Source organism: Notamacropus eugenii, chromosome 6 (genome assembly GCF_028372415.1).
Source record: "Notamacropus eugenii isolate mMacEug1 chromosome 6, mMacEug1.pri_v2, whole genome shotgun sequence".
Classification (NCBI taxonomy): Eukaryota; Metazoa; Chordata; class Mammalia; order Diprotodontia; family Macropodidae; genus Notamacropus; species Notamacropus eugenii.
In genome coordinates, this window is record NC_092877.1 from 3,615,963 (window position 1) to 3,639,166 (window position 23,204).

At 47.7% G+C, this 23,204-nt stretch overlaps 1 protein-coding gene across 2 annotated transcripts; it reads left to right on the forward strand.

The window, feature by feature from the left end:
- The first annotated feature begins 796 nt into the window (after positions 1 to 796).
- SPI1 (Spi-1 proto-oncogene) lies at positions 797 to 16,977 on the forward strand. 2 transcript variants are annotated; one of them, XM_072617596.1, is made up of 5 exons: positions 797 to 1,061; positions 3,957 to 4,050; positions 13,781 to 13,968; positions 14,918 to 15,107; positions 15,535 to 16,001. In XM_072617596.1, the coding sequence occupies exons 1-5, from the start codon at positions 951 to 953 to the stop codon at positions 15,852 to 15,854; spliced, it is 903 nt and encodes a 300-aa protein (XP_072473697.1). In that variant the 5' UTR covers positions 797 to 950; the 3' UTR covers positions 15,855 to 16,001. The 2 variants fall into 2 exon arrangements, with proteins under 2 accessions (XP_072473697.1, XP_072473695.1); XM_072617594.1 differs by having other exon boundaries at positions 874 to 1,061; positions 14,951 to 15,107; positions 15,535 to 16,977.
- The last annotated feature ends 6,227 nt before the right edge of the window (positions 16,978 to 23,204 follow it).

Here is a 23,204-nt window from a genome sequence, read left to right on the forward strand (position 1 = left end):
TCAAAAGTCACCCCAAAGCCCCCTTCCACAGCTGACCTTTCTCATGTTGCCCAGCTGCTAACACCTTCTTTCAGATGACCTTTCAGGTGACCCAGGATATAGAACATTAGGGCTTGAAGGTACCTTAGAACACAGACTATGAGAACTGGAAGCAACCTTAGCACATACAACATAGGATGTCAGAGCTGGCAGGGGCCTTCGAGCATAGAATATCAGAGTTTAGCAGGGAAGTTTAGAACATAGAGCATCAGAACTGGACTTAGGAACATAGCATGTCAGGGACAGGGAAGGTCCTTAGAACATGGAACATGGAGTATTAAAATCAGGAGGAACTTTAGACTACAAAACTAAATGAAAACAGTGCTTGCCACATGGGAATCAGGTTGAGGTCACTTTAAGGAGATATCACAGGGGACCTGAGGGTCATTTTGCTCCAGGGAGCCATGGTGATACCAGCCATTGCCACTGCCTGCCTGGGAGGACACCAGGCCCCAGCAGGCCTTTGGTGGGGAAAGGTCCAGGTCTCCCAGGCCTGGCCTCAGCCCTCTCCTCCCCTTCCTGAACCCACCGTCCCCTTTCAGGCTTCCCCCCAGCCCCCAGAGGGCTGCCTGCTTCCTCTGAGCTGGGGGCTCTGGCCTGGTGGCCTTCCCAGGCTGGTCTCCTCCTGCCACCTGCCTCAGGGGCCAGCCAGAGACTTCCGGTAGCGCAAGAGATTTATGCAAACCCGCTAGGGTGGTGATGTCACCCTGGGGGGGACTATCTCCCAGCTACAGGCCCTTCGATAAAATCAGGAACTTGGGCTGCTTTGCAATGTCAAGGGAGGGGGCTCACGTCGGGATCAGCCAGGCCAAGGGGCAGGACTGAGGCTCCTTCGAAAACCACCCTACCCGCCCCCTCTGGGTGCCCGCCTCCCACCCCCAGCCCCACCAGCTCCGACCCTGTGGCTCCCAATGCCCAGGGGCTCCGGAGTGGGCCCTGCTGAGGCAGGGGAGCTGACGGGCCCTGAGATCGGGTGGATGTTACAGGCGTGCAAGATGGAAGGATTCCCTCTCGTGTCCCCTGTGAGTATGGGGGCTCCCTCCCCCTCCTCTTCCAGCCCCCTCTGGTTTCTAATCAGTGGGAAGCTGGTGTTTCCTCCCCGGGGGCCCTGGATGAAACAATTGGGACAGGGGTAATGGAGTGACGGTCGGAAGGTTTGCTTAGGGACTGAGGGTGGAACGAATGGAGGCCAGTGGGTGCTGAGGGCTGGATAGTGGTGGGGTCTGTGAGCTAAGGGCCCCTGCCTGCTTATTTCCAACCTGGAGCTGTGTGGGCTTGGCACCAAGACTAGACCGAGCACAGGATGGAGAGGCAAAGACTACAGAGGGTGGGGCATCCAGGGCCTGAGTCGGGGGATGCATGTGGATGGGTGAAACAGGAGCTCCTCGCAACTTTGACCAGAAAGAAGGGAATGGAAGAGAGAGTCAGGCTGAGGGAGAGGGGCAAAGGGGCACCCTTTGGGGTAGAAGTAGAAACAGGTGGCAAGTACCCAAAGCTTTGGGGCAGGGGATGGGCTAATTGGCCCTACGGTGAGGCACTATGATTCCAGGAGGCTGGTGGGGAAAGTAGGTGCTCAGGGAGGTCAAAGACAGACTGGTCCCCAAGACAAGCAGGCTGACGTGGGTATGGGCTCTCAGGGAAGCCCAGGGTGGGGGTCAGCTGTGGAATGGGATGGGGGAGGAAGGGATTGGAAGACAGACCCTTACCATGCTCCCCTGCCCTCCCGTTGGGGCATATCACCAAGTAGAGGAACCCTCTCAATGGGTCTTCATTTTCCTTCCAACCACTCCGAGAATGAGAGAAGTGGTGGAGGCATTTTGCTAGGCTCAGCCCAGCCGGTCTTCACTTGACTTGGGCTGGCTAAGCTCCTACTCAGGGTGGCGCCTATAGGCAGATCTTGGGAGTCTGAGCTTTCCCTAGAGCTGAGGCCAAGCCAGGGCTAACCCCCAGTCATCTCATCCAGCCGGAGCATTCTGGTACCCTGTCTCCTTCCCTTTGGAGATCTGGGCTCTGAGGTTTCCTTGGTCTGAGATATGGTGGGGCGGAAGACAGGATCGCCTGGGTTCTCATTCCACCCCACCCCAAACACTGCCGCCAGGCTTAGAGACTCAGGCTCTGGCTCAGTGGCAACCCTTAAAGAGCCTCCGTTTTCCCAAGCTGTTGATTTCAGGGACTCTTTGGCACAGAGGCCTTCCCCCATTCCCCTTCTGCTCCCATGTCACTTCAGCCCTTAATCTCCAGATAACTCAGTCCTGACCCACCTCACCCCCCCAGCTTCTTGGGATCTCTTGCTTTTCTCCACAACCTAGAATCTGAGGGGTTCTCAGCTAGGGAGGGGGATTTCTCCCAGGGGATTGGGAGGATACTGAGCATTTGGGACGCCTCTTCCAGGCCACATTGTTCCTGTGGCTGCCCCCAAAACTGCTTTGGTTCCCAAGCCTGGGTTACTAGTGCTTTCACCATTACCTGTCTTTGTGAATAAAGGGGGAACCCTGGCTTCTCATGGGGTAGATCTACATGGGAGAAGAACAGGCAGGGAGGGCCTGAGGGCCAGGCCTACCCAGCCCTAAGTCACATCTGGTTTAGTTCAGAGAAAACAGGAGCACAACTTTCGAGCTGGAAGGGACCTTAAGAGTCACAGAGTTCCACTCCCTCATTTTACAGATGAGGAAACTGAGGCCCAGAGAAGGGACTTACTCATCTCCATCTGTGTGATGGAAATGGACAAGTCAATTTAAGCTCTCAGCCTTGGGAGCTAATACCTAGGCCAGGTTCTGAAGGAGAAGACTAGCGTGTGTCATTTGGTGAGGAGTGGACCTGGGACGAGGTGAGGGGGGGGAGGTCTGTGATCGTGAGGATGAGGAGTGGATCTGGGAGTGATCAAGGCGTGTGACAACGTGTGTGGGTGTGAGGGGAGGGGAGTGAGAGAGGGTGGATGTTCTCCCTCAAATACTTTCTTTGGAAGTAGGTGGGGGTGCCTGAAGGCAGAGTGAACTTAACTGTGTGTGAAGGGGGAGGACAGGTGAGTGACTGTGAGACCTCATGAGAACCAGTGGGAAGGGAGGAGAGGAGTGAGGGCTGAGGGGAGGGGAAGAGAGGTAGAGGCAAGCATAGGTAGGCAGACAGACAAATAGCCAGGTAGGTAGATAGATAGATGATAGATAGATGATAGATAGATACATAGATAGATACGTAGATAGATAGATAGATTAGATAGACAGACAGATAGAATATTAATGAATCATTTATTGTAAATCAAGGCATTGTAGTAAGCTTTGAGATACAAACACAAGCAAGCCTGTTCCTTCCCTCAAGCAGCTTATCTTCTAATGGGAGAAGACACCACATAATGGGGATCCAGAATGAGGGGAACAAGGGGAGTGGAGTGGGAAAGAAGGGCTGGAAGGGACCTGAGAGGTATCAAATTAGACTCTTCAATTTACATTGGAGGAAACTGAGGCACAGGGACGTTCAGTGAATTTTCCCAGGGTCACACAGCTCTGAAGTATCTGGGGGCAGGAGATTTGAACCCAAGGAGGAGATACCATTGTTCCCCTAAGGAGCAGGCACCTACTTCTGACCTCTGCCACATGTGCTTCAGTTCTGGATTCTCTAGGCTCCTTTTAGAATTCCCCTAAGGCCATGATAGCTGGTGACCTCATCCCATACCCCGATCTGTATGAAGGTCTTTGGATCTCTGACTCTACGGGACCCCTAGTCCTGTACTCACACACACTTAAACTCTGCTTTGGGAAGCACCCTCATGTCATAGTTCCTCACCTTGCAGATGGATAGGGAAAGAGAATACAGGAGAGGGTGGGGGCTATGAATTGGGTGCTGGGAATTGGGGGGTGTATAGGCCAAAATGAAGATGCTTGGGTCCTTGAGCAGGATCTCATGCCTTCCCTTCTCTACAGCCATCAGAAGACATGGTGCCTTATGACACAGATCTGTACCGTCAAACTCACGAATATTACCCATATATCAGCAGTGATGGAGAGAGCCACAGTGGTAAGTGATTGCCACCTGTCCCCTCTCTCAAAGGCCTTATAGGTGGGGGGCGGGGGGCAGAAGGTGATTGTTGGCCTCCAATGCACTATGCCAAAGGTGAGCATGCCCTGGGGACTCGTGTACCTCCTGAATAGATGAGTCAACAAGCACTTATTAAGCTCTGCTCTTGGGGGGTTTAGACTTAGACAGGTGTGTCTCAATCTGTCTTCACTGCTCCTCCCCAAGCCATTGGCGGGTGACTTTGAAAACTTCCTTCGAACATCTATCGTTGGGAAGATTGTAGCTGGTGGGGGGGGTGAGGCGGAGTTGTTATCATTAACACTGACTTCCTTGTTACTTCGATCATGAACTGAAGCAGCATCAAACCCCAGATCTAGAATTGGGATGGGCCTAGGAGGTCATCTGGGGTCATCAAGTCCAACCCCTGTGCTTTACAGAGGCCAATGCTGAATCTCGTTGACTTGAGTTTACATGTGAAGTAAATGGGAGAGAGGGATTCAAATTCAGGTCCTCTTACTTAAAAACCAACAAACCTTATTGACTGTATCATTATAGAATCACAGGGATGTCAGAGTCAGAAGGGACCTTAGAACCCATAATGTCAGACTTGGGAGGGTCCTTAGGACTCAGACTGTCAGGACACTTACTGTCAGAGCTGCATAGAACCTTAGCATTTTTAAAGCAGGTATGGAATTTAGAATCCAGAACGTTAGAGCTAGGGAGAACTTTAGAAAAAAGATTAGAACTGGGTAGGGCCTTGGAACCTAGAATGTCAGAGCTAAGAGGGACCTTAGAATACAGAAGGTCAGAGCTAGGAGGGATCTTAGAACACAGAAGGTCAAAATTGTGAGGAGACAAAATATAGACTGTTAGAGCTAGGAGGTAATTTAAAACCTATAATGTTAGAGCTGGGAGGGCCCTTGAACAAATATTGTCAGAACTGATCTTAGAACATAGAATGTCAGAACTGGGAAGGACCTTAGAACACAGGATGTCAGAGCTGGGAGCAACTTTAGAAATTATCTGGTTCATCCCTCTTGTTCCAGTGACAATGGGGACAGTGGGGCTTGGAGAGAGGTAGTCTTACTTTTGGAGATGCAGATGGAATCAGGGTTGCCCCCTCCATTGGAGGAGAACTTTGGACCCTGTGCTGGGGAGTGGTCCCTGGGAGTCTTGGTCTGCTACTAGGGAGGGTCAGTTCCTTGCTGAGGCTGGGACATGTAAGCAGACAGGAATGATACAAGGTAGGGTGTGATGGGGTGAAGGATGGAGCCAGGCCGACTTCAATGGGAGTGATCACTCTTGGCCAGGGGGTGGCCAAGGAGGCATCAGGAAAGTATTCATGGAGGAAGGAGCACTTGAGGGGAGCCTTGAAGGAAGGATTGGAAAGACCCTGCCCCCAACAATGTAACAAGAGACAGGAAGGGGTTTCAAACCTCTAATAGAGTTAAGGGAGGGGTTTGGACCCTGTGCTATCGAGTGGTCTCTGATAGCCTTGGCCAACAGCCTGATAGTGCAAGCTCCAGCTGAGGTTGGGGCTCCTGGCCAAAGGCAGTAGGCATAGGGATCTAACACAGCTGAGCCTCCTGACAAGTGGAGAAAGACAAGGCTGTCCAGTCACAGGAGGCCAGGAAAGTCCCAAGGTCCCAGGGGGCACTAAGGCATCAAAGATGCTAACTCCAGGGGTCATTTGGGATGAAAATAGAAAACCTACTGTAGCCTACCATTCCATCAAGATCTGGAGTCTGTCAAGGAAAAGAGACCCAGGAATCCTGGATTCAGGATTTGGGGAGCAGAACTAGAATCCCTGGGGTGCCCATGAACCCAGAACAAGGCTAGGAGATGGGCCTTCCCCATAAAGTCTTGAAGAGTTGACCAGGGCACGAAAGAGATTTATTCAGGCTGAGTTGTGCAGGTAGATCTACGGTGATCTTCCCCCAAGGAGGCTGAACTCAGAATCAGAAACAACAGTGTTACTATCCAGTATAGGCTGAGGTTCGACAAGGTGGGCAGTGGACAGGATGCTAGATGCCCATACAAGGCTGACACATCTGTAGCCACATCCACAAGTCCTTGCCAATTCAATTTCATTTTTATTAAGCACCACTTTGGGGGTGGGGAGGGGAAGAGGGATGCTGGAGGTCAGCTCCTGAAAGTCCCATCTGGGATCCCTTAACATCCCTGGGGACCCCCACGGCCCTGGGCCAGGGAGGCTTTCTTGAAATCCTCCCTCTTTATGAGGTTCCATAAAATGATAGTGTTGCCCTCATGGGAGGGACTGATTGAGAGTTCTGAGAAACCAGGCCTGACTCACTCCCCTTCCCCTGACTGCGCAGTTCTGTCCAGGAGCTCAAGGGAGGGATTGGTGGATCAAAGGCCTAGGGTCTATCCTCAGCTTTGCCTCCTAAACACCATTCTTCCTTCCGCACTCAATCTCAAGGCAATGGGCTGGTAGGGGTGTCATGGGGAAGGTTGTGGAGAGCCTGACTGTGCCTAGGAGTCACAGAAGGGATGGAGAATCATCGTCCTTGGCCCCCAGTCCGCTGTTCTGACCCAATGGGATTAGAGAGGTTGGTGGAGGGAGCAGAGTGAGCCCAGCTCCAGGACCCAGGACAATCCCAGAGCCCAGCTAAAATCTGGGGCTACCCCAGGGTGCATAGGAAGAAGATGGGGTCAGTCGGCCTGGGATTCCCCTGGTCCACTCATATTTCTCATGACCTGGAATTGCTCAAGCCCCCTGGGGTCCAGGGGGCAAGCAGCAGGCTTGTCTAGACCTCCTCCTTCCCCCCCATGATGGGAGGCATGCAGACACTAGCCACTTTCCCATCCTCAAGTCTGTTTCACCCGTATAGAGGGTCTGGCAACCCCTGGTGGCCACAGGGAGCAGTGCAGGGCAGCTTCAGTCACCTGAGAAAGCAAGGACTTCTCCGAATTCTGTGGCTGAGTTCCTTCCTCCATCTCTGTCCAAGGACTCAGTTTTCCCACCTGTGAACTGAAAATGATCCCAGCTATACTATATACCAAACAAGATGTGGGATGACAAAAAGACGCAACCAGGAGGAGGAGAATTAGGCAGAAATGTTGGTCTCCTGGCCCTAAGCCCACCTGGACCTGAGTTAATATCCCCCTGGTCTGGTGAGCTGGGGTCTGGTGAAGAAATCCTTGTCTTGATTTGCTGAGGTTCTAGGTTTAGCAACTAGAACTTCTTTATGTCCCCCCCCCCCAAAAAAGTGATTAGTATTAGGATGAGGGCTAAAGGTTCAATATGGGTCTTGGATACTAGAAGGCAGAGGAAGGAGGGTGGAGGAATCATGGGACCAGAGGACGGGAGAGATGATTTTAGGGACATCTGTCTACCCCTATTTTTTCAAGCATATTGAAAGTGAGAAAGGGGACCTGCCCACTCACCCTGCAGGACCTTCCCCCCTACTCCCCATGGGTTCCGTTGTCTGATGCCCCTCTCTGACTGCTCCCAAACATGACCAGAGAAGCCATGGGGACTTTCCCAATCCCCCCCTCCTTCTGAGGCACCAGAGGAGGGAATTTCCCTTTTTGGGAGCAGGGGCTCCTCCCCTTTCCTCCCCCTTCCTTCTACCATCATCTCCTGGTCTTGAACTTCATCCATACCAACTCCTTCATCGGCTCAGTTCAGGAGAGAAGTGATCCTTTCCCCTTCCTCTCCACTTCCTTTCTCCCCTCCATTTTCTCCTCCCCACAGGCTGGAGGGAAGCATCTGTCCAGCACCACTCCCCAGCTCCTCCCTGGCCTCCCCCTTCTGTGACCATCCTAGGCTTTCTGCTGGAAAGAGATAAGGCTTACTACGAGACATTCAGGAGTTTCAAGGGTGGGGTTCATTCTGAGAGTTGTTTTGATTGGTTTTAGATTTAGAGGTTTTTCTGTGTGTGTGATTGAACGTATATATGATTGAGTATATGATTCCATATTCAGAATAAGCATTTGTCTATTTTTCCTACTGAAAAGGTGGCATCATCATTATCTGGAGACTTTTACCATGGGTAGGAACTGGCATAGAGGTAGAAAACAATCCCCATTAATAGCTGGCATGCATAATGATTTTTAAGGTTTGCAGAACACCTCATTTCCATTATCTCACTTGAACCTTCCAAAAAACCCCTGAGGTAGACATTAGGTGTAGGTTATTCCCATTTTGGAACTGAGAAAAACCGAGGCTACGAGAGGCTGGATGCCTTGCCACAACTCACACAGCCAGTAAGTGCATTTCAAGTCCAGATGTCTCCCCATTTCAAGTCCAATGTACTTTCTTCTACAGAGTATGGGAGAACAAACACATCTGGTTCCCTGATGCTAGAATGGAACTCATTGAACACTTTTTATAAATTCACTTAACTTCTTTAATTGAGTGTAGCAAGTGCTTAGTATTCTGAGCAGAGCCTCAGTAATCCAGAGACAGGAGCAAGTGCTGAGAAGCCTTTCTAAGGCCACAGGTGACACTGAGCTCTTCAGGGCATTAGAAAGTCCCCCAGGTGGAGGAAAAGGGGCAGGAAGCTCTAGGGAGGGGCTCCATGTGGCCAAGGAGACAGTGCCAGCAGGAGGAAAACATTCCACATTAGGTTCCAAAGAGGATAGGCTGCCGAAGATTGTCCCATGAAGTCACTGGCCCCCAAGGGCTTCTGGGGGTCAAAACAAAGCCATGGTAGCATGTGCTCTTGGAAGGCTATGAGCAGTTCTCCTGCCCACACCTTCAAAGAGGGGGTAAATGTGGAGGCAGAGAAGTTTGGGAGAAAGGACCTTTGATTAAGGAGACTGGGCAAAGGGAAGGTGGGGAATGGATTATCATAGAACATAGAATGTCAGGAAACCTTAAAACAAAATGGCAGAACTGGAAGGCATTTTAAGAGAGAATGTTGGAGCTGGGAGGGGACCTTAGAACACAGAAGGTACGAGCTGGGAGAGGAGTTTATACTTTAAGCAACATCAACAGAGACAATTAAATACAAGACGTATACAAAGTAATTTCGAGGGGGAGAACGTTAGCAACTGGGTGGATCAGACTTCTTGTGGGTGATGGCCCTTGAGATAAGCTTTGAGGGAAGCTAGGGATTCTCTGAGGCAGAGGCAAAGAGTGAGTGCATTCCAGGCCTGGAGGACAGATCATCACCTCACAGACAAGGAACCCAAGAAGGTCAGTCTGGCCAGATGGCAGAGTGCAGGAAAGTAATACACCATAATCTTGGAAAGGAAGGGAGGAGACTGATTCTGTGGGAATTTCAAAGCCAAATGGAGGCATTTGTACTTTTTCCCAAAGGCAAGAGGGAGCCACTGGAGGGTCTAGAGAACAGGAGTGATCTGGTCAGACCTAGGCTTCAGATCCTGGATGGGCTGCTTTTTTCACTCTGTGACCCTGGGCAAGGCCCTTTCCCTCTCTGGGCTTTAGTTTCCTCCTCTATAAAATGAGGAGGTTGATGTCAACTATCTGAGGTCCCTTCCAGCTCAAAACCTATGGCTCTGGGATATAAGAACAGACTAAAATTATCGGGACGCTTCAGTCTGAAAAGACAAAGGCTGAAGGTCCATGACCCAAATCCATCATATCACAACAACAGGAGGCCTCAGGCCTTAATCACCAAATTCCAGAGTATTAGAATTAGGAGATCCCCCTGAAAGCTGGAAAGAGGAAAGTTAGGACACACACAAGGATGTGCATGCTTCCCACAGTGGACAGAAAATGTTTGAGACTTGTTACCTCATGACAGGCTAGAGGTAAAATGTAGACACCTTGAGGACAGGAACAGAATTTGTGTTCTTACACATGATAGACTTTTTAATAAATGCTTGTCAACAGTACCAAGAAACATTTCTTAAGAGCTTACTGTGTGGACTGACCAGTCACTGAGCTAAGCAGAGGGTGGGGTGTTCTAGATAGAAGAAAAGACCCTATGAGGAATACAAGAGACCTTCCTGAAAATGGAGGTTCTGAGAGGAAAGGGCCACGGAATGGGAGGATCTTTCAGTATCAGAAGGTCAATGGAACTTGGTGGAGAAAGTGTGGAGAGTCAGGAAATGAATGGTTGAAACAGAAATAAATTTCTAAGTGATCATGCCATGGTGGGACGTTATGGAGCAGTGGAGATGCTGAGGATCTGGGCCCAACCTTAGAGGTTGACATCCAAAATTAGGGAGTCGTCTTCCCCTAAACTGCCTCAGATGTCACTATCAGGGGAGGAATCTTGGGCTGAATGAACCATGGCACCTCTCTAGGGGAGATGATTCTGATGTGCAGGGGTGACATTAGCCAAAGGGGACCCTTGGGAGTCGGTCCACTTGTTCTGTTTAATACTGCCATGGCTCAGAACCATTTGGAATATCCTCTATTGCAATCACCCTCAGGGATAGGTTATGGGATATTTAAGAAAACTGGGCTCCTTGCTTTGTCACTGCACTTTGCTAATGATGGAGGCAGTCCCCAGGTTATAGGAAGCTAGCTTCCTGCAGAAATCAAATCGGATTTTCCCATAGAAACAAGATATTAATAGAGGGTCACAGTCTGGACCAAGGGTATAATGTTTCATGAGTCTCTGGGGTCAAAGAATCTATCGCCCTTTGGGTAAAGTAGTGGTTAGACACCGTATTTAGCTAGTGATAGCCAGGCCCCTCCCTGAAGCCTCTATACCTTGGCTGTACCTACCAGAATCCTCAGGCACAGGTTTTGAGACCCCAGGGTCACCTCCACAATCCTAGCATCAAAGAGCCAGAACTGAAAGTGATCTCAGAGGCCAACTAATCCAACCTTCCCACTTTAACAGATAGAGAAGTTAAGTGACTCACCTCAGGGCACACACATTGTAAGTGACAGAGGTGAGCTTTGAACCCAGACCCTTTGACTCAAAATCTAGCGTTCTTTTAATTGTAGGAAGGTTTGGGAGAAGAGAAGCAGCTGTGTGTGTGTATATGGTATGGTAGGAATCACACTGGACTTGGAATCAAGTATACCTGCATGCAAATCTTGGCTCTGAAATTTATTAGCTACGTAGTGGTGGAAGAACCACTTGACATCTTTCTGCCACACCATACTGGGGAGAACAAACTGGTGGGGGCTCAAGCTGATGGCATAAGAGAAAAACACCCTTGTCTCCTTGGGGTAGCCCTAGATCCCTGCAGAGATGTAGCAGTCGTCCTCTGGACACCTAGTAGTATAAATGGGAATTAAGACGAGGAGCTTATATGAACTACATAAGAAATGGGGACAATGAGAATCAGAGGATGAGCCACACAGAGTGTTCAAGACAGAAAGAAAAGTGCTTTGCAAAGATTCATATCCAGTAAAGTGGGAGGAATTTAGTATTTCAGACCTAACTTCTTGTAGAAATGGCCACAAATGCCATATTTAATTTAAATAGCAACAAAACCATTCTAACATGTGCATAGGAAAGCAAAATTCCCACACTGACCACGTCCAAAAACTACGTGTCATTCTGCATCAAGTCCTTCACCTGTCTGTCAAGAGGGGGGCCTGTTTGATTGACCATTGTATTGAACAGAGTTGCTACATCTTTCATAATTGTCTTTCCAGTGCTGTATCCTAGAAACTGCTCCCTGGTTCTGCTCACTCTACTCTGCATAAATCCATGAAAGTCTTTCGGGATTTCTCTGAAACAGCCCCCCTTTTCTTTACAACACAATAATGTCCTATCACTTTCTTGTGCCATAACCTGCTCGGCCATTCCCCAATGGGTGGGCGCCCCTTGATTTCTAGTTCTTTGCCTCCCCAAAAAGAGCTGCTGGAAATATCTCTGTACATACTTAAGGAGCATACATTCTTAATGGGAGCAACACAGCACCTAACCAATTAGCTTTAATTTATTCAGAAGGTGGCCAGAAGAAGACTGGGGGCTCTCAGGCAGCTGAGAAAGGAGCTGGAGGGTCTCAGGTCAGGCAGCCTCCTACAGGAAGTCCTTCCAGATACTCTGTCCTTCCTGAAGTCAACTCCGGTTCGCTTTGGTGTGGTGGTGCCCCTCCCTCCCCCTTGGATGTAAACTTCCTGAAGGCAGGGGCTGAGTCCAGGGACTGTTTCTGCCGCTTATTTCTTGCTTGTGTGTTCCTTAGGCAAATTCCTTGGGCTTCCTCGATTTCAGTTAATTTGTCTGTAAGACCAGATGGATTCTAGGAGCCTTCCCTGCTCTAGACCTATGACCTCATCTTCTGTTCTGCCTTTGTAGCCTCACTTGCCTTGCATACAGTAGGCACTTAATAAACGTTGGTTGGGTTGAATTCAATGAATCAAGCAGGCAACTATGTGTGTGGTGAATAGCAAGAGGCAACTTGCCTGGTAGATAAAGGGTGGGAGTCAGGAAGATCCAGGCTCGAGTCTCATCTCTAATGAAGGTAGGCTGTGTGCTTTGGGGCAAGCAGTAGCCTCTCTGTGCCCCCAGGCAGCTGTTTTAGGATTGTTAACTGCAGAGCAGGTGGCGATCTACATCGGTGAGGCAGTTTCCTCTTCCTGGACTTCTCTCTTTCAAGGAAATCACGAGCCTGGTCCAAGTTTTTTTTCAAATGTTCTGGTCTCTGGTCTCTGGGAATACAGAGACAAAAATGAAACAGCCCCTGTTTTCCTGGAACTCATGTTCTAATGGGAGCAACATCATGAACCCAGATGAGCAGACACTGTCAGTCAGGAGCCCTTGAATTCTCCATCTTGACTCAACGCCCTGAACAAGTGTGTTCACACACATACACCATTATGGTCACATATACACAAGTGTGGTTTCACACATACACACATGCTTACACCTACACATGTGTGTTCATCCATAAGTATGTTCACACAAACTGTGTGTACAGACATGCATATGTTTGCTCACATACACACATATGTTCACACACAAGTGTGCACACACATATACAAGTGTGTTCATACATACAAATAGATTCACACACAAGTGTGTTTATATAGAAGGATGTACACATACACACATACATGTAACACAGCTTATTCAGCAAGCTCCAAATGACTTTTCACTCCTTTTGAAACCCTAGACCACATTTTCCTCCAGTTAGATTATTCCAAAAGACATAGCTTCGGCACGGCACAAACACTCTGCCCGAACATCTGACCTCCCCAAGGCCTCTCTTCGGAAGGTGCAATCCTCTTCGGGATGAGAGGCAGGTCCCTTTCACCTCTGGGATTCTATTTCCTCTCCCTCTAGAGTCCTAGGTCTTATGCCCACCTCTGACGTGAAGAGGCTGTGTGATCTTGGACTAGTTACTTTACCCTGTAGCAGTCTTGTTTCCTCATCTGTAAAATGGATATGACACCTGTGGCAGCTGCCTCCAGAACAGTTAGAGGAATCACGTAAAATGAAGGAAACAAAGCATTTTGTAGACCTCATGGTGCTAGATAAACTCCTGCTATGGGTGGTGGTGTCGTTTTGTTGTCCTTATGTATGTATGTCCACAGATGGGGTGTCGGGGGCAGCTGGAGATGGGGGTGGGGTAGAAAGAATGCTAGGTTTAGAGCTGAAGGGCCTGGGTTCAAGAATCCTGGCTTTACTGCTCCTGTGACCTTGAACAGATCACTTCCACAATCCATCCTTCAGTTCCTTCCTCTATGAATGAGGCTCCTTCCTGTTCTAGCTCGTGGGTCCTGTGGCCCTTTGACCCCATGGATGCCTTCATTTTCCCCAGGCCCCCTCATATCTCTCCACACTGAGGTTTGGGGGTTTCTTTCTGACAGCCTCTCTGCTCCTCACAGACCATTACTGGGACTTCCACCCCCACCACATGCACAATGAATTTGAAAGCTTTGCTGAAAACCACTTCACGGAGCTCCAGAGTGTTCAACCCCCTCAGCTCCAGCAACTTTACCGGCACATGGAGCTGGAGCAAATGCACGTCTTGGACACCCCTGTGGCCAGCGCCCACGGCAGCCTCAGCCACCAGGTAGGAGCCCCACCTGACCAGAGGGCTGAAAGCCTCTCTCCTTCATCCAGCCCTGGTCTCATATCCCCTGTCCCCATCCCTGTCTGTCCCAGGAGAGCCCTCGAAGGCAGTCTGTGGTGAGGCTGCCTGGACCATCACAGGAAGCTGACGTGAGCTCTTACCCAACACAGCTTCCTGTCAACGGCCAGAATGCCAACTGTCACACCCCCCCCCACTGACCCCCTGACTGACCTCCCACACCCCAGCCTGGCACTTTGGATTCAGAGGCAGAGGTCCTAGGTTCAGAACCCAATTCTGCCCTTTGCTATCTTCTCCCTACCCATCCACTCCTCAATGACCCTCCAAGAAACCTCCCTCTCTCCCCCTGACCCTCTAGCACTCCCCCTTGACCTCAGTGACACTGATTTACCTTTAAGCACAGAGCTTAATCTTCTTAACCCTCTCCAATGTCCCCTAACCCCTAACCCACTGGTGACACTTAATACTCAAGCGACCCCTGGTAAGTCATTTAGTCTCTTCATCTGGATTTGATGGCCTCTGAGGGTCTTTGGCCCCCAGCGCCCTTTTCCAGTGTTGGGACTAACTATTCCCAATGTGTGGACTAACCCTTATTCCTCAATTTATCCAATACACAGCCCTAATCTTACTGATCACCCAAACCCACAGCACCCTCCCATTGCAAATGCCCCTCAATATGCTCTCCCGAACTACAGTGACCTACCACCCTTGGCACTCTGCGACTGACTTCTCTGGGGTCCTTCAAAATTTATTCCCATTGGTGCTGAACTGATTTTGTCTGTACTCATGTCAAGCATCTCATCCCCTGGACCTCCATTCACACCTAATTTGTCTGCTCCCAATCTCCTTGTCACCCCTGCCCATATCACCTTGTTTCTGCCTCCCTTTCCTTGGCTCACTGATCTCCTCTCGCTGGTCCCTGTGTTCCCAGGTCCCCTCATTGGCCCCTCTGCATTCCTCCCAGGTCTCGTACCTGCCCTGCATGTGTCTTCAGTACAACTCCCCCACTCAGCCCAGCTCTGATGAGGAAGAAGGTGAGCGACAGAGCCCCCCACTGGAAGTGTCTGATGGGGAGACCGAGGTCCTAGAGCCTGGCCCAGGAATCCTACATGGGGAGACAGGTCAGTGGTTAATTCATTAAACCCCACAGAATTTTTCCCTGCACACCTCTGCTTCTTTCTATCCATTCTCTCTCTTGGACTTGTGACACTGGTTGTTTGAGCACCGAGTGTCAGATGTGACACTTGCTCCTGCCAAAGTTCATCTTATTGAATCCGACCTCTCAAGAGCTTGTGGGGTGCTGTCACTGACTGTGCTACCCACCTCTCTCAAGTCAGAGACCACAGATCTTGGCCTTGCCACTCACTGGTTGTGTGGCCTCAGTTTCCCCATTGGTACAGCGAGGATCCCTTCCAGCTCCAGATCTGAGGGTTTGGGTCTATTGTAGGCTTCTCTCTGTCCCCAGCCTTTACCACGGCTGAGCTTGGAGACGGGCCAAGGGGAGCCAGGACTATCCGAGACAAGCAAACTCCGACTCTTTCTTTGCAGGCAGCAAGAAGAAGATCCGTCTCTACCAGTTCCTTCTGGACCTTCTCCGCAATGGGGACATGAAAGACAGCATCTGGTGGGTAGACAAGGACAAGGGCACTTTCCAGTTCTCCTCCAAGCACAAGGAGGCCCTGGCCCATCGCTGGGGCATCCAGAAGGGGAACCGTAAGAAGATGACCTATCAGAAGATGGCTCGAGCCCTTCGGAACTATGGCAAGACGGGTGAGGTCAAGAAGGTGAAGAAGAAGTTGACCTACCAGTTCAGCGGGGAGGTGCTGGGGCGGGTGACCCTGGTGGATCGGAGGCACCAGCCCCACTGAGTGCCTGCAAGCCTGCCCACACCCCCAATGCCGGGCCTTGGCACAGCCCCACATCCCTGGCCCCTGCCTCCATGGGACAGGAAGGGGAGGCCCAGCCTGAGGGGCAGGCTACCCAGTGGGTAGCCAGGTTCCAGGGTGGGAGGCTAGACCCCATACTTACTTGCTGCATTAGCTTCCCTGCTGCCTGTAGCATTAACCCCACATCTAGGCCTCATGGACTGATAGAATAGAGGCCTTAGTGGGGGACAGACCTTGGAGGTGTTTGTTTCCCTGACTTTCCCCACCATCTCAATCCCCACAACCCCTCCCTCTTCTGATAACTCCAGCCACCTCCTAGCTTGTCTTTTTCCCTGGCTCCCCAGGACTCTGGCCCCAGCATTTCACTCAGGGCTCTCCCTTTGAATCACCCTCGGACTGCAGGGGTATGCATGCCAAGTCTGCCTCACTTCATGCAATTGGTTATGTTTCTCAGGAGTTGCCTGTAAATCAAACTGAATCCTCTGTTAGATGTCCTACGAGGAGCTCACTGATTAAAGAGATCCTCCAGTGAATCCTTTCTTGCAAAGTAGAAAATAATTTCATGAAATGAATTAGTGCATTGTAACTTGTCATTCTGAAATGACTCTGGATTTCCAATACCAGCCAATTTATATGAAAGTCGTATATTCATCAACCTCAATCTGGAAGATAGCTAAAGACAAAGAAATGCGTAATAAAAGTTTAGGAGCAAGTCAAATGCTCTAAAGCTCTTGCACTTTAATAGAAAAGCCCCTCCGGCCTTAATTTAGAACCTATTGACTCTTATTTTAGGCACAATTCTAATGTGCTTGGTTATCCAACTTCCTCCCCACCCTACAGCAGAAGGGATGGGAGGAAACAGACAAGAGGATTCAAAATATCCAGTGGTCTGGGGCCACTTAGTGCAGGGACAGCCAGCCCCACTCATCTATGTAGATCCAATGTATTATAATCCAAGATTTTCTTTCCCATGATAACCTTGAACTGTCAAGAAAAGTGTTCTTCTTGACTCATCCCCTTGGTTTAAGAATATGAAGACATGTATAAGAAAGACATTTCAGACATATTGCTGTTGGAAATGGTTGAAATAAAAGGATTATTGGCACTTCAGTGAGTCAGAGTCGGTTCTATGAAACCTGGTAACCCTGCAGAATAGCTCCCCGGCTAACGTCCCTTTCACCTAATCTGCCATTCTCCAAGTCTACTATGCACCTGACAGAACAGCAGCTCCTCCAGGGCAAGGATGATTTCATCTTTGTCCTCATACCCTAAATAACTCCGGCATGATGCACTAGCAGGTCCCTAGGAGACATTTGTCCATCAGTTGATTTCCAGACACTTCTCAAGGCATGGAGCATAAAAAGACGAAGACAAAAAGCCAAAAGCCACCCAAAAACCTTCAAAGTCCCTGCCCTCGAAGCGTCTGAATTCTGCTGAAATGGATGAACGAGACATTCTTTGTGTAAAGCAGGGCCCGCCTGAAGTTCCCTCACTGACCTACATCAATACAGTATTTAGGTGGTGGTGGCATTTTCCCAGTCGCTCCTTTCTTCCCCAAAGGTCCGCAGGAGTGACCAGGTGTTTGTGACGTGAAAGGGCCACCTGCCTGTCATGGTGCCTCACATCCCACTATCAGAAACGTTCCTTTGGGGAAGGCCGGGGTGTTTCTTTGGAGACGCACCAGATTGCTAGGAAGGGCAGGGTGGGGGAAAGACCTTTTACACAACAGTATTGATGAGCTACTATGGAGGGAACATCTCATGTATTTGGAAAGGAGAGAAAGAGAACAAGTTAAGGGATTGTACCAGGAGTGGAAAGCAAGGGCATCGGCAGTGCTGAGGGAGCAGACCTGAAGGAATAGGGGGAGGACAGAAATGTGGGGGGGGGGGCATCATAAAGAGGTGCAGTGGTGAAAAGATAAGAAGAGAGAGAAGGGAACCCCAAGACAGAAGACAACAGCTGCCAAAATCAAACTTTGTTTTGCCAAAGAAAACTCACCAATATTAATAATTAATCAATCCAGTGGGTGAACAAGATTTCATAGGTACTTAGCTAACCTTCCAAGGCTCTCTAAATGCTAGACTTCTGGCTGTTCCAATGTACTATGTGTCAGACCCTGGGCTAAGCTCTGGGGATACAAGGAGACACCAAAAGTTGTCCCTACTTTCTTTCTTTGTTTTCATTTTTTAAAATTTTAGACTTAAATACTAAAACTTAAGTACACAATAAAGAAAAGAAAGAGAAAAAGAAATTTGAAAGAAGAAAAGCATGTCTTGTGCATAGCAGAATGTAAGTGAGGATTCAAAATATATACCAATAAGTTTCCATTTCAAGAAAGCCTATGTAATAAATACTATACGTGTTAAAAACTCTCCATCTTTTCTTTGCTCCCTTGTAAGTTTTCATTTGTCCTCTCCCCCCCCTCCAGAAGGCTACAATTAAGTGCAGATATATTTATATAGAGATATATACATACACATACACACATATACATACATACATACATATATAGACATATACTTTTCCTAACAAATTCTACTCTTGATCTTTGTTTCTGGGTTTGTGCATATCTCTTTTATATCTCCTGACTCCTTTACTTTGTTTCTGCCAGCTACCTTGCCCTCTTATTACTAAACCTGCCCGCCTCCAATAACTCCCATTTCCATAAATCTACACTCCCTTCTATATCCCCCATTGACCTATTCCCTCCCCCTCCCCTCTAAAGATCCTGAACCCCTACTTTCAAGGAATTCATATTTGTCAACATGAAAACAGCTCTGTTCATCCAAGACAGATACTGAGTGGATGGAAGATAATCTGAGAGAGAAGGTGCTGACAAGGGGGGATCCTGAGAAAGACCTCCTGCAGGAGGTAGGCTGGGTCTTTAAGGAAGCCAGGAGGTCCAGGTGAGGAGGGAGAGAAGTCCAGAGGCAGGGGATGGACAGTGCAGAGGCCTGGTGTCAGAAGATGGAATGTTGTCTGATGCTGCCATTGTCACTGGTTTGGAGAACAGGAAGCAGGGAGGAAGGCATAAGAAGACAAGAAAGGTGGGAGGGGGCTCATCACTTCTACACCCATCACCCTGATGCTCACTCAAGCCTTGACTGATGTCCCTCCCCTCCACTGTCTCCCCCTCTGATGGGAGGGCTGGAGGGTGGAATACCCAGCTCCTCCCAATGCCTTCCTTTATAAAGATAGGAAAGTGGACTCTCAGGGCACCACTCCACTTTGCATCCTCTGCTCTGCCTGGTTTCCTCTCCATGAAACAAGATGCCCTGTGCCAGGTTCCCCCTCCTTGCTCTCCCCCTGCCCTCTGTCCCTCCCCTTTTCTGCTTCTTGTGTGTCATCTTCCTTTTTAGATGGTAAGATCCCTGTGGGCAAAGGACCATCTTTCTTTTTAGCCACTGTATTCAGTTTAGCCCAATGCCTGACACTGGAACCTTAATAAATGCTGAAGATTATATTGGATTGGATGAACCAGACCCCACCCTCAGGATATTTGCTTGCATTCTACCTGGGGGCATCAATAACAATGTAATATTATTAATAACTCCCACTTCTACTTAAATAACCCCATCTCAGAAAAGGAAATCGAACAAACCATCAATGAACTCCCTAGGAAAAAATCTCCAGGGCCAGATGGATTTACAAGTGATTTCTATCAAACATTTAAAGAACACTTAATTCCAATACTATACAGACAATTTGGGAAAACTGCCGAAGGAGTCTTCCCAAATTCTTTCTATGATACAAATATGGTTTTGATACCCAAACCAGGAAGAGACAAAACAGAGAAAGAAAACTGTAGACCAATTTCTCTAATGAATATAGATGCAAAAATTTTAAATAAAATTTTAGCAGAAGAATATACCAACTTATCATGAGAATAATACATTATGATCAGGAAGGATTCATACTAGGAATGCAGGGCTGGTTCAATATTAGAAAAACTATCAGCATTATTGATCATATCAACAACAAAACTGACAGAAATCACATGATTATCTCCCTAGATGCAGAAAAAGATTTTGACAAACTACAGCCCCCATTCCTACTGAAAACATTGGAAAGCATAGGAATAAATGGAACTCTCCATAAAATAATAAGCAGTATCTACCAAAAACCATCAGCAAGCATTATATGCAACAGGGACAAGATAAATGCATTTCCAGTAAGATCAGGGGTGAAACAAGGATGTCCATTATCACCATTGTTATTCAATGTGGTGTTAGAAATGTTATCTGTAGCAATAAGAGAAGAAAAAGAAATTGAAGGAATTAGAATAGGCAAAGAAGAAACTAAGTTATCACTCTTTGCAGATGATGTGATGCTATATTTAGAGAATCCTAGAGAATCAAATAAAAAAGCTACTTGAAATAATAAACAACTTTGGCAACATTGCAGGTTACAAAATAAACCCAAATAAATCATCTGCATTTCTATATATTACTAACAAAGCCCAACAGCAAGAGATAGAAAGAGAAATCCCATTTAAAGCTAGGGTAGACACTATAAAATATCTGGGAGTCTACCTGCCAAAACAAACCCAGGGACTATATGAACACAATTACAAAACACTTTTCTCACAAATAAAGTCAGATCTAAGTAAGTGGAAAAACATCAGTTGCTTCTGGGTAGGCCAAGCTAATATAATAAAAATGATAATTCTATCTAAATTAATTTAGTTATTCAATGCCATACCAATGAAATTACCAGATAATTATTTTCTAGAGCTAGAAAAAATAATATCAAAATTCAACTGGAAGAACAAAAGATCTAGAATATCAAGGGAACTAATGAAATTAAATGCTAGGGAAGGTGGTCGAGCCCTACCAGATCTCAAATTGTATTATAAAGCAGCAATAACCAAAACCACTTGGTACTGGCCAAGAAACAGAGGGATAGGCCAGTGGAATAGGTTAGGTACTCAAGACACAGTAGTTAAAGAATATAGCAATCTACTTGGGTTTGATAAACCCAAGGACCCCGGGTTCTGGGATAAGAACTCACTGACTGACAAAAATTGCTGGGAAAACTGGACAACAGTGTGGTGGAAACTGGGCATAGACCAATGCTTGATACCGTATACAAGGATAAAGTCCAAATAGATACATGGTCTAGGTATAAAGATTGATATTATAAACAAATTAGAGGAGCAAGGAATAGTGTATGTGTCAGATTTATGGAGAAGGGAGAAATTTACGACCCAACAAGAGATAGAGAACATTATGAAGTACAAAATGGATAATGTTGATTACATTAAATTAAAAAGTTTTTGCACAAATAAACCCAAAGCAACCAAGATTAGGAGGGAAGCAGAAAACTGGGAAAGAATTTTTGCAACTAGTGTCTATGATAAAGGCCTCATTTCTAAAATATATTGAGAACTAAGTCAAATGCACAAGAATATGTCATTCCCCAACTGAAAAATGGTCAAAGGATATGAACAGGGAATTTTCAGAGGAAGAAATTAAAATTATCTATAATCATATGAAAAACTCTAAATCACTATTGATTAGAGAGATACAAATCAAAACAACTCCGAGGCATCACATCACACCTACCAGACTGGTTAACATGACAAAACAGGAAGATGATAAATGTTGGAGAAGATGTGGGAGATTTGGAACACTCATTCATTGTTGGTGGAGCTGTGAGCTGATCCAACCATTCTGGAGAGCAATTTGGAACTATGCCCAAAGGGCTACAAAAATGTGCATACCCTTTGACTCTTTCCTAAAGAGATCATAGAAATGGGAAAGGGTCCCACACATACAAAAATATTTATAGCAGCTCTCTTTGTGGTGGCCAAAAACTGGAAACCAAGGGAATGCCCATCCATTGGAGAATAGCTGAATAAGTTGTGGTATAGGAATGTAATGGAATACTATTGTGCTGTAAGAAATGATGAACAGGAAGATTTCAGAGAGGCCTGGAAGGACTTGTATGATCTGATGCTGAGTGAAAGGTTCAGAACCAGGAGAACTTTGTACACAGCAACAACCACAGTGTACGGGGAATTTTTCTGGTAGACTTAGTCCTTCATTAAAATGCATGGACTTTAAAAAATTTCCAATGGGCTCTTGAGGCAAAATGCCTTCCACATCCAGAGAAAGAACTATGGAATTGCATCCCAGATAGAAACAGACAGTTTTCTTTTGTATTACATTTTGTTTTGTTTTGTGTTATAGTTTCTTTAATTCATTTTAATTCTTCTATGCAACATGCATTTAATAGGAAAGTATGTGTAGAATCTATATAAGATTGTACGTCGTCTCAGGGAGGGAGCAGAGAGGGACAGGAGAAGGAGGGGGAGGAAGTAGAAAAAATCTAAGATATATGGAAGTGATTGTTGAACACTGAAAACAAATAAAATAATTCAATTAAAAAATAACTCCCATTTCTGTCATGCTTTTAAGTTTTGCAAAGCACTTTCCTCACAACAACACCATGAGGTAGGTTGTAAAATGTTTATTAACCTCATTTTATAATTAAGGGAACAGGATTTCAGAGATGACTCAACTTCCCTCCAGTCATACAGGTACTGGTAAAGCAGGCATCTATGGAGCCTAGAGCTGGATGAAACCTCAAGGGCCATCTTGTCCAATCCCCTCATTTTACAAATAAGGAAACTGAGGCCTAGAGTGGCTACACTCATCACAGGCAGGATTTCAATCCAAGTCCTTTGACTCCAGAGGCTGGTGTTTCCCCACTGTGTCACATTCTGATGAACCCTGGTTTCCAGGCCGAAGGGCCAGGGCACCTTCCCACCATATCTGACTGCCTTCACATCCTGGGCTTGTGACCACAGGATTGTACCACCCCTGCCTTGTCCTTGTGCTCTACAGTATGACCCTGACCTTAATGTTGAGGGCTGTGGGAATCTCTAGGGGCCTGGGAGTGCCCTGAATGGGACAGAGAGAAGGACGAGATAGAGGGCATGTGTGGGGGGAGGGTAAATGACACCAGCCAATTCAACAGAATCTCTTTGGGGGCTCAGCTAGGTCTAGTTCCCATTAGGTGGGTGCTGGGGAAGAGGGAGAAGCAATGAGCTGCAGGGTGGTAGGGGGGGTCCAAGTCACTGACCTCAGAGAGGAGGCTCTCCCTTAGGAGAGAGAGGTCATTTGGCCTTTAGCTGGGCTTTGGCCGCATTCCTTCACTGGCCCTGTTTCTATCTCCCCACTATAGGAGGGGGCTCTCTCTGCTCCCTGGAATTTGTCTATATTTAGTTCTTACAAGAGCCCATAGCTGATAAGGAGCCCCTGGTGATAAAGCTGGGGGAGGACAGGAAGGTAGGGGGCGGGCAGTGATTTATAGGACCAGAGACACTGG